The sequence below is a fragment of the Lagenorhynchus albirostris genome, chromosome 4, assembly GCF_949774975.1.
Source record: "Lagenorhynchus albirostris chromosome 4, mLagAlb1.1, whole genome shotgun sequence".
NCBI classification, from domain to species: domain Eukaryota; kingdom Metazoa; phylum Chordata; class Mammalia; order Artiodactyla; family Delphinidae; genus Lagenorhynchus; species Lagenorhynchus albirostris.
The window spans coordinates 75,518,947-75,531,140 of NC_083098.1; the positions used below are offsets into that span (position 1 = coordinate 75,518,947).

The 12,194-nt window shown below is 42.5% G+C and overlaps 1 protein-coding gene across 4 annotated transcripts in view; it reads left to right on the forward strand.

Moving 5' to 3' along the window:
- LNX1 (ligand of numb-protein X 1) overlaps window positions 1-12,194 on the forward strand; it is a 200,365-nt gene that overhangs the window by 170,909 nt on the left and 17,262 nt on the right. For all 4 annotated transcript variants that reach the window (XM_060148166.1, XM_060148163.1, XM_060148164.1 and 1 more), the window contains exon 7: window positions 12,014-12,148. In XM_060148166.1, the coding sequence (XP_060004149.1) occupies window positions 12,014-12,148 (135 nt within the window). The remainder of the gene's footprint in view (window positions 1-12,013; window positions 12,149-12,194) is intronic.

The window sequence follows — 12,194 nt, forward strand, 5'->3', positions numbered from 1 at the left end:
AGTTCATCAAGTTTTTGTGGGGACTTGAAAACATGTTAAATAGTGAAGAAACTAGGAATACTTGACCTGGAAAGGAAAAGAGATCAGGGAGGGCAATGAGAGCTATTTTCAAATAGGCTTGTCACATGGAAATTGATTTGGGGTTGCCTGAGAGGGCATGACTAGAACCAATGGGCAAGCAAGGGAAAGACAAATTTAAACTCAACCTAAGGACAAACTTGCTAATTAGTGCTGTCTAAAAAACTTGCTTATTAGTGCTGCACTGCCTTGGGACACAGTGAGTTCCTTGTCATTGGAGGCACTGAAGCATGAGCTGGGTGACAACACGGCAAGGATTTTGGAGTGGAATTAAAGCACAAACTACAGAGGAAATGTTGGATTAGATGATGTCTGCCATCTCTTCCGTAGCTGTGGCTTCCTGGCTGTGTGCAACCAGTGCTCCACAGTTCCCTGGGGCTTGGTGAGCACAAGATAGATGAACTGAAAATGATACTTGAGCCCTAGCTGGAAGGGGAGCTAAAGTGGGGCAGCCCCCAAAGGTTCAGGAAGAACCATCCCCACAGTTAAAGCTAGGCTGTCTCACTCTGGGATCCTTGGAAAAGAAACCAGTGGAGAATGCGGATGCAGGATGAATTTTTTTAAAGAAATGGCCATTAAGACCTCTGATGCTAAGGCCTGAACCAAGATGGCAGAGTAGAAGGACGTGCTTTCACTCCCTCTTGTGAGAACACCAGAATCACAACTAGCTGCTGGACAGTCATTGACAGGAAGACACTGGAACTCACCAAAAAATATACCCCACATCCAAAGACAAAGGAGAAGCCACAATGAGACGGTAGGAGGGGTGATTTTGCAATCACAGCAAAATCAAATCCCATAACTGCTGGGTGGGTGACTCACAGACTGGAGAACACTTATACCACAGAAGTCCACCCACTGGAGTGAAGGTTCTGAGCCCCACGTCAGGCTTCCCAACCTGGGGGTCTGTCATGGGAGGAGGAATTCCTAGAGAATCAGACTTTGAAGGCTAGTAGGATTTGATTGCAGGACTTCGACAAGACTGGGGGAAACAGAGACTCCACTCTTGGAAGGCACACACAAAGTAGTGTGTGTGTCAAGACCCAGCAGAAGGAGCAGTGACCCCAGGGGAGACTGAACCAGACCTACCTGCTAGTGTTAGAGGGTCTCCTGCAGAGGCAGGGGGTGGCTGTGGTTCACTGTGCGGACAAGGACACTGGCAGCAGAAGTTCTGGGAAGTACTCCTTGGCGTGAGCCCTCCCAGAGTCTACCATTAGCCTCACCAAAGAGCCCAGGTAGGCTCCAGTGTTGGGTTGCCTCAGGCCAAACAACCAATAGGGAGGGAACCCAGCCCCACCCATCAGCAGTCAAGTGGATTAAAGTTTTACTGAGCTCTGCCCACCAGAGCAACACCCAGCTCTACCCACCACCAGTCCCTCCCATCAGGAAACCTGCACAAGCCTCTTAGATAGCTTCATCCACCAGAGGGCAGACAGCAGAAGCAAGAAGAACTACAGTCCTGCAGCCTGTGGAACAAAAACCACATTCACAGAAAGATAGACAAGATGAAAAGGCAGAGGGCTATGTACCAGATGAAGAAAGGAGATAAAACCCCAGAAAAACAACTAAATGAAGTGGAGATAGGAAACCTTCCAGAAAAAGAATTCAGAATAATGATAGTGAAGATGATCCAGGACTTTGGGAAAAAAATGGCGGCAAAGATTGAGAAGATGCAAGAAATGTTTAACAAACACCTAGAAGAATTAAAGAACAAACAAACAGAGATGAACAATAAAATAACTGAAATGAAAATTACACTAGAAGGAATCAATAGCAGAATAACTGAGGCAGAAGAACGGATAAGTGACCTGGAAGACAGAATGGTGGAATTCACTGCTGCGGAACAGAATAAAGAAAAAAGAATGAAAAGAAATGAAGACAGCCTAAGAGACCTCTGGGACAACTTTAAACGCACCAACATTCACATTATAGTCGTCCCAGAAGGAGAAGAGAGAGAGAAAGGAGCTGAGAAAATATTTGAAGAGATTATAGTTGAAAACTTCCCTAACATGGGAAAGGAAATAGCCACCCAAGTCCAAGAAGTGCAGCAAGTCCCATACAGGATAAACCCAAGGAGAAACACGCCAAGACACAGTCATCAAATTGGCAAAAATTAAAGGCAAACAAAAATTATTGAAAACAGTAAGGGAAAAATGACAAATAACATAAAAGGGAACTGCCATAAGGTTAACAGCTGATTTCTCAGCAGAAACACTACAATCCAGAAGGGAGTGGCATGATATACTTAAAGTGCTGAAAGGGAAGAACCTACAACCAAGATTACTCTACCCGGCAAGAATCTCATTCAGATTCGATGGAGAAATCAAAAGCTTTACAGACAAGCAAAAGCTAAGAGAATTCAGCACCACCAAACCAGCTGTACAACAAATGCTAAAGGAACTTCTCTAAGTGGGAAACACAAGAGAAGAAAAGGACCTACAAAAACAAACCCAAAACAGTTAAGAAAATGGTCCTGGGAACATACATATCGATAATTACCTTAAACGTGAATGGATTAAATGCTCAAACCAAAAGACACAGGCTTGCTGAATGGATACAAAAACAAGACCCATATATATGCTGTCAACAAGAGACCCACTTCAGACCTAGGGACACGTACAGACAGAAAGTGAGGGGATAGAAAAAGATATTCCATGCAAATGGTAATCAAAAGAAAGCTGGAGTAGCAGTACTCATATCAGAGAAAATAGACTTTAAAACAAAGACTATTACAAGAGACAAGGAAGGACACTACATAATGATCAAGGGATCAATCCAAGTAGAAGATGTAACAATTATAAGTATATATGCACCCAACATAGGAGCACCTCAATATATAAGGCAACTGCTAACAGCTATAAAAGAGGAAATCGACAGTAACACAATAGTAGTGGGGGACTTTAACACCTCACTTACACCAATGGACAGATCATCCAAAATGAAAATAAATAAGGAAACAGAAGCCTTAAATGACACAATAGACCAGATAGATTTAATTGATATTTATAGGACATTCCATCCAAAAAACAGGAGATTATACTTTCTTAAGTGTGCATGGAACATTCTCCAGGATAGATCACATCTTGGGTCACAAATGAAGCCTCAGTAAATTTAAGAAAATTGAAATCATATCAAGCAACTTTTCTGACCACTATGCTATGAGATTAGAAATGAATTACAAGGAAAAAACGTAAAAAACACAAACACATGGAGGCTAAACACTATGTTACTAAATAACCAAGAGATCACTGAAGAAATCAAAGAGGAAATCAAAACATACCTAGAGACAACTGACAATGAAAACACAACAATCCAAAACCTATGGGATGCAGCAAAAGCAGTTCTAAGAGGGAAGTTTATAGCTATACAAGCCTACCTCAAGAAACAAGAAAAATCTCAAGTAAATAATCTAACCTTACACCTAAAGGAAGTAGAGAAAGAAAAACAAACAAAACCCAAAGTTAGCAGAAGAAATCATAAAGATCAGAGCAGAAATAAATGAAATAGAAACAAAGAAAACAATAGCAAAGATCAGTAAAACTAAAAGCTGGTTCTATGAGAAGATAAACAAAATTGATAAACCATTAGCCAGACTCATCAACAAAACAAGAGGGAGCAGACTCAAATCAATAAAATGAGAAATGGAAAAGGAGAATTTACAACAGACACAGCAGAAATACAAAGCATCCAAGAGACTACTACAAGCAACTGTATGCCAGTAAAATGGACAACTTGGAAGAAATGGACAAATTCTTAGAAAGGTATAACATTCCAAGACTGAACCAGGATGAAACAGAAAATATGAACAGACCAATCATAAGAAATGAAAGTGAAACTGTGATTAAAAATCTTCCAACAAACAAAAGTCCAGTACCAGATGGCTTCACAGGTGAATTTTATCAAACATTTAGAGAAGAGCTAACACACATCCTTCTCAAACTCTTCCAAAACATTGCAGAGGAAGGAACACTCCCAAACTCATTCTATTAGGCCACCATCAGCCTGATACGAAAACCAAAGATACTACAAAAAAAGAAAATTACAGCCCAATATCACTGATGAATATAGATGCAAAAATCCTCAACAAAATACTGGCAAACAGAATCCAACAACACATTAAAAGTACCATATACTATGATCAAGTGGGATTTATCCCAGGGATGCAAGGATTCTTCAGTATATGCAAATCTATCAATGTGATACACCATAGTAACAAATTGAAGAATAAAAACCATATGATCATCTCAATAGATGCAGAAAAACTTCTGACAAAATTCAACACCCATTTATGATTAAAAAACTCTTCAGAAGGGCTTCCCTGATGGTGCAGTGGTTGAGAGTCCGCCTGCTGATGCAGGGGACACGGGTTCGTGCCGCGGTCCGGGAAGATCCCACATGCCGCGGAGAGGCTAGGCCCGTGAGCGATGGCAGCTGAGCCTGCACGTCCGGAGCCTGTGCTCCGCAACGGGAGAGGCCACAACTGTGAGAGGCCTGCGTACCGGAAAAAAAAAAAAAAAAACTCTCCAGAAAGTGAGCATAGAGGGAACCTACCTCAACATAATGAAGGCCATATATGACAGACCCACAGCAAACATCATTCTCAATGGTGAAAACATGAAAGCATTTCCTCTAAGATCAGGAACAAGACAAGGATGTCCACTGTCACTGCTATTATTCAACATAGTTTGGGAAGTCCTAGCCATGGCAATCAGAGAAGAAAAAGAAAAAGAATACAGATGGGAAAAGAAGAAGTAAAACTGTCACTGTTTGCAGATGACATGATACTATACATAGAGAATCCTAAAGATGCCACCAGAAAACTACTAGAGCTAATCAATGAATTTGGTAAAGTTGCAGGATACAAACTTAATGCACAGAAATCTCTTGCATTCCTATACACTAATGATGAAAAATCTGAAAGAAATTAAGGAAACATTCCCATTTACCACTGCAACAAAAAGAATAAAATACCTAGGAATAAACCTACCTAAGGAGACAAAAGACCTGTATGCAGAAAACTATAAGACACTGATGAAAGAAATTAAAGATGATACCAACAGATGGAGAGATATAGCATGTTCTTGGATTGGAAGAATCAATATTGTGAAAATGACTATACTACCCAAAGCAATCTACAGATTCAATGCAATCCTTATCAAATTACCAATGGCATTTTTTTTGGAACTAGAACAAAAAATGTTAAAATTTGTATGGAGACACAAAAGACCCCGAATAGCCAAAGCAGTCTTGAGGGAAAAAAATGGAGCTGGAGGAATCAGACTCCCTGACATCAGACTATACTACAAAGCTACAGTAATCAAAACAATATGGTACTGGCACAAAAACAGAAACATAGATCAATGAAACAAGATAGAAAGCCCAGAGGTAAACCCACACACCTATGGTCAACTAATCTATGACAAAGGAGGCAAGGATATACAATGGAGAAAAGACAGTCTCTTCAGTAAGTGGTGCTGGGAAAACTGGACAACTACATATAAAAGAAAGAAATTAGAACACTCCCTAACACCATACACAAAAATAAACTCGAAATGGATTAGAGACCTAAATATAAGATGGGACACTATAAAACTCTTAGAGGAAGACATAGGAAGAACACTCTTTGACATAAACCAAAGCAAGCTCTATGTTGATCCACCTCCTAGAGTAATGGAAATAGAAACAAAAATAAACAAATGGGACCTAATGAAACTTCAAAGCTTTTGCACAGCAAAGGAAACCATAAACAAGATGAAAAGACAACCCTCAGAATGGGAGAAAATATTTGCAAACGAATCAACGGACATAGGATTTATCTCCAAAATATATAAACAGTTCATGCAGCTCAATATTAAAAAAGCAAACCACCCAATCCAAAAATGGGCAGAAGACCTAAATAGACATTTCTCCAAAGAAGACCTACAGAAGGCCAAGATGCACATGAAAAGCTGCTCAACATCACTAATTATTAGAGAAATGCAAATCAAAACCAGTTAGAATGGGCACCATCAGAAAATCTACAAACAACAACTGCTGGAGAGGGTGTGGAGAAAAGGGAACCCTCTTGCACTGTTGGTGGGAATGTAAGCTGATTCAGCCACTATGGAGAACAGTATGGAGGTTCCTTTAAGAACTAAAAATAGAATTACCATATGGTCTAGCAATCCCACTGCTGGGCATATACCCAGAGAAAACCACAATTCAAAAAGACACATGCACCCCAATGTTCATTGCAGCACTATTTACAATAGCCAGGTCATGGAAGCAACCTAAATGCCCAGCGACAGACAAATATATAAAGAAGATGTGGTACATATATGCAATGGAATATTACTCAGCCATAAAAAGGAACGAAATTGGGTCATTTGTTGAGATGTGGATGGATCTAGAGACTGTTATACAGAGTGAAGTAAGTCAGAGAAAAATATCATATATTAACGCATATATGTGGAACCTAGAAAAATTGTACAGATGAACCGGCTTGCAGGGCAGAAATCGAGACACAGATGTAGAGAACAAACGTATGGACACCAAGGGGGAAAGCGGCGGGGTGGGGGGAGGGATCGTGGTGGTGGTATGAGTTGGGAGATTGTGATTGACATGTATACCCTGATATGTATAAAATGGATGACTAATAAAAACCTGCTGTATAAAAAGAAAATAGAGAAAATCTATTTATTAGGTTTATAGATGTGTGTAATTAAAAAAAACACTACTGTTACCTTGAAAAAAAAAGATATATAAGAAAATCGCTGATTGTTAGTGTTGGTGTTTTATTCAGTAAAATAACCAAACTCTTACTGCTTTTCATAGTTTAACAGTTAATTCTCTTGGCTTCTAGCTGGTATTGAAAAATCACAATCCCTCTCTCAGATTCCAGACCTGAGCCAGTCTTAGACCCAGATTCTATCCAATACAGTGGAGTCTATGACCTCTTGAGGATAGAAACTATAATGCCATGGGAAGAGTTATGTAGCAGCAATTTTTTTCAGTCTTCCCACAGAGTGACCTATGGCTGGGATATTCCTTTGAAGGGATAGGAAGAGTTATTGCATCTTGCACGTGACATGTAACGTTCTATTATATACTACAGTATCTTTGGAAATAAAAAATAAAACTATAATTATTTGTAAAAAAAAAAAAAAAGACCTCTGATGCTAATGGCTGGAGCACTAAGTAGAGACGAACTCTGTAAATAGCTTATTATTATAAATCCAACTACAGCTCTTATCTCTGTAAGAAGAGGGACCTCCAGTCAAGTGGGTCTATACTATGTCATAAAGGGGGCCGTGTACATGGTCTATCTGCTGAGGGCAGCACAATCTCAATGCCCAACAGTCAGTTTGGAGTCTTCTGTTTTATGTGTTTGTGTAGAACTATACCCTGTGGCATTGAGGGGGCACGAGTGTGGTAGCTCTTAACTTGATATTTTATGAAGCTAATATATCAATGCAGTGACCAAACCCACATGAATTACAGTTTACCAAATGTTTTTTTAAGCATATGCATATATATATATATATATATATATATATATATATGGTTAAAAAGCAGCAAATGCTAGAGTACATTTGGTTTAACTCCAATCTTCCTTCGCAAATGAATAGGTGGAGCCTTTGGCTACGTCACACGTTGAAGTACAGGTACTCTATCAACTCTTACTCTGCCCTAGTTATTACTGGCTAAACAGCCCCCACATGGGCCCATGCAACACTGGGTCAGTACAAAGTCTCACTGGGCTCCGAAGCACAGCTCTGCAAAATGCCTCTCCTGGCCCCTTGTGCAGTGGCATCTTTGATTTACATCTCTCTGTGAAGCTTCTGGTCCGTGTTGCATCCTGCAGTTCTTATGAACCATAGTGGATTTTGTAGAGAAAAGAGCCATTTCCAAGGTGAACGCGATGGAAGATGCTTGCCCTGTGAGGCATTAGTGTAGCGCTCTCAGACTCTTCCTTCCAGCTGTAAGAGATGGGATCGTATTATTTTGAAATGGGCTAAATATAAATGAGGCTGCCGGCCTATGGCTGCCTTCCGTGACCTCTGCTTACTCCCATCGTATAAACAATATAGGCAGTTTTGAGGCAAATCTCAAAAGCGCAGAGAGAAAGTCATCAAACAAAACAAAGACAAGCCTTTCCATGAGAAATGCTACTCGGTTTTAGCCCTCTGGTTTTCTCTGAATATGAGATTTGTCCTGTTTGTTTCAGCTAGAAGCAATTGGTCCCACCTCAGGAGACTCCTTTGTGTGCTACCCATATCTCTTTCCTGGCCCCTGCTTCTGACTCTCCCTGAAGTAGGACAAGCTCTCTGAGGGCAGGAGCCATGTTCCCAAGGCTCTTAGTGCAGTGGCTGGTCCAGAGCAGGCACCTGTCAGCCACAGGGACAGAATGTTTGTAGAAGAGACCTGCCAACAAGTGGAGGTCCACAGGGGAGAACATAGAGGCCATCAGAATCCCTTCCCCCTAGCCAAGGAAAGGAGAAGAGGGAGTTAATGCTTGGGCTCTTAGAGTAGAAAGAAAATGATACAGCAGCCAGGCTGTGCAACTGGTAACCACTGTGTCCAGAATTTGTCTAGATCTAGAATGTTTAAGGGAGAGAAGAGAAGGGAGGAGAGGAAAAAGTAAAAAGGATTTACCTCTAGCCTGGTCTGCCACTTGAAAGAGTCACAATTGTTAAACAGTCCTTTTGCCCAAATTACAGCATCCCAAGAAATGCAAGAAAGATGCTGTGCTCCCTCTTCCTTTGAGTGGCTGTTATATTTTTAATTTATTTTTATTTGTTTATTTTTTGGCTGCGTCGGTCTTAGTTGCGCCATGTGGGATCTTCACTGAGGCATGCAGAATCTTTTGTTGCAGCGCCCGGGCTTCTCTCTAGTTGTGGCGTGTGAGTTTTCTCTTCGCTAGTTGTGGTATGTGGGCTCTAGAACACTTGGACTCTGCAGTTGTGGCACATGGGCTCCAGAGCGCGTGGGCTCTGCAGTTGGCAGCACACAGGCTCTCTAGTTGAGGCACGCGAGCTCAGTAGTAGTGGCCTGCGGGCTTAGGTGCCCCATGGCGTGTGAGATCTTAGTTCCCCGACCAGGGATAGAACCTGTGTCCCTTGCATTGGAGGGCGGATTCTTTACCACTGGACAGTCAGGGAAGTCCCGAGGTTTGTTATTTAAATGACAGGCCTGCTGCCCCCATCTTCCTGGCACAGATTATGTGAGTATGAAATAAACAAGTTCGTGCCATTCTCTCCTTCATTCAGTCTTTCTGTGACTCCCCTCTTCTCACACTCACCCCACATTCACACCAGTGGAAAGAAAGGCTATCTGGTGCTAAGGGCCATTTCTTGACACTGAATCCAGCTATTGCTGAGAATTAGAGCCAGGATAAACACATTAGCCCATTTTCCACCTTCAACTTCAAATGCTTGGTAAGAAAGCATCAAATAGGGGCTTCCCTGGTGGCGCAGTGGTTGAGGGTCCGCCTGCTGATACAGGGGACACGGGTTCATGCCCCGGTCCGGGAAGATCCCACATGCCGCGGAGCGGCTGGGCCCATGACCCATGGCCTCTGAGCCTGCACGTCCGGAGCCTGTGCTCCGCAACGGGAGAGGCCACAACAGTGAGAGGCCCATGTACCACACACACAAAAAAAAGAAAGCATCAAATAGAATCTCTCTGAGAGCAATTTATAAGGTGGCTGGTAAGAGCTGGAGATCCAGCCTTGCAGGGAATTTATTTCCAAGTAAGTTGATACCAGGGCTATTTATTGGGGTGTATTCCCGCCAAAGCCGGCATTTGAAAATCCAGTGAGAAATTCGTGCTGGAAAATGTGAATTAAATAGCTCTTAGGCTACTTCTTGGCATTTGGGATTTTGCGTAGCAAGTTGATTCAGTATGTAAAAGTCTCAGATTTTCTCAATTATCATGAGCTGGTTGGGCCTGCCACTGCTGCTGGTCCTGAATTGACATGGTACAACATGTGGGCCTGGACACAAACCCACCGCCACCACTGAGATCCTTCAAAACGTCGGAGTTTCCCTGAAGATAAGGAGCGCATCTGGGCTCAGCAGTTGAAGTTTTGACTTGAATGTTTGCCACTTCTTATCTTTTAGTAATTTTTCCTTCAGAAAGTTCCAAATGAGATAACCTCATTTGGATAAGTGAGGCCTACGGTATAAAGAAAGAGACAGTTATTACAAAATATTCTTCCAAGAACTCAGTTTAGTTGGTTAATACCATAGTTCTTCATGTCAGCTTACTTCAGTATTGTTTCCTGGGCTTGTTATTTTTATCCTGTTGTGACACAGGCTTTATATATGATGAGAGACACCAGGGAATTCAAGATAGGCACATGAGCAGAGGAAGGGTATGTAAGTGATGACTGGGCAGGGCAGCAGAGGTGATGATGTGAAGGAGAGTGAGTGAAGGACTTAGACTTTCTTTGTAGGGTTTCCTACGTTTGTGTGAAATGAGTCAACTCTCCTGGCCCACCATCCACCATAATGTTTACAATAGACACTGCACTTCAGCAGGTGTTTTTAAACATTCATCTCACGTATAGCCACCCAACTGATGACCCCTAAGCTTCTTCAAGAGATCGCCGATCGCCGAGAAGAGACATTAATATAAGAATGTAAAGTCATGAAGGTTTGGGCTGGACAACTGTGGGGATTTGATCTATCGGTGGGTTCTTATTGCTTAAGGTTTTAAGACAAGGTCCCTGTTCCGGAGAGTGGGAGTGATGAGAAGGAAGCTGCAGAGAGGCAGGAAGCGAATATCTCCACTCCCATTGTCTGAGCCCATGGAGAAGAGCGTGGACTTTCCATGGCCTCCTTTCACGACCTGACTTGTCCATGGTGTGACATCTGTGCCTGTGAAGCAAGAGGGCAGGCAGGCCACTGTCCATCTGTGCTGTGATGCGGAGCCGTCTGGGGATGAGATGTAGAGGGGAATGCCTAGAACTTATTCCTCTCTTCTCCGCCTTCCTTGTCCTCAAACCTAGCCTTTCCTGGTTTCTAATCAAATCTAGTCATGACTTAGCCACGGTCAGCTTTTACTCAGGTGACAGGGAGGTCAGCAGACTACTTCATCTTGGACCATCAGGGAGCCTTGTTCTGGACGTTTCACAGGTCCAAGGTCTGGTCTATCTGGCCTGCAGATCTGAAACCTCAATAGTCAGCAGTTCTGGAATAATGACCCACACTCTCAGACACAAGTGAAACTCATCTGTGGCAGAGAGCCAACAGGTAAATTTATGGTGTGGAATGAACCTTCCTAATAATCAGTGCATTTGCTATTTGCAATGCTCTGTCCAAGTGTCAGGGTACATAGCAGAGAGGACTAGTCATCACAATTAGCGGCTGTCACATAAAAAAGGATCAAGGGAAAGGCGTTTAATCAGGCTGCATTATAACCTGCCATCATCCTCAGATTTCTGAAACGCTCATCCTTTCCAATGCCCAAAGGTTTGAAACTGTCAGACACAGGATTCCTCTTCCTGCAGTGGTGGTGTTGCTGCCACCAACTCCATTTCTTTTTCTTTATTGTTTACCTGTGTCTTAGACCTTTGATCTGGGATTGGGGCTGGGCTATTGCTTTACGCTGTACATTCTGTTCTAGCTGGAAAGTCCTACAGACATGGCTTGTGTGCAGTGGAGCCCATTCATTAAACATAAATTAGCGACGTCCAACAGTGTCTTTTCAAAGACTGTTGAATGAGTCAAACCTTCCCTAGTTTTTCCCTTGAAGCAACGTTCATTACCCGATTTAGGGATAAAGGAAATAACTCAAGTTCTTGCTAAATTACAAAGCGGGCATGGCCATGGAAAATACTAGAAATAATTTTTTTTCATAAAAGTAAAACCAAACTCATATCTTGGTAAGCCACTGGTGCTGGGTGCTTTGAATGGAAGCTCAGAGTGGCTAACACCTGTGTCTTATCACACAGGCCAGTGAAAGGCGCATTCACCTCGTCGTGTCCCGCCAGCATCGGCAGCGGAGTCCTGACATCTTTCAGGAAGCTGGCTGGAACAGCAGCGGCAGCTGGTCCCCAGGCCCAGGGGACAGGAGCAACACTCCCAAGGTGAGGCCCAGCCAGGGTATGTCCACAGCTCCTGCAGGGAGCTCTT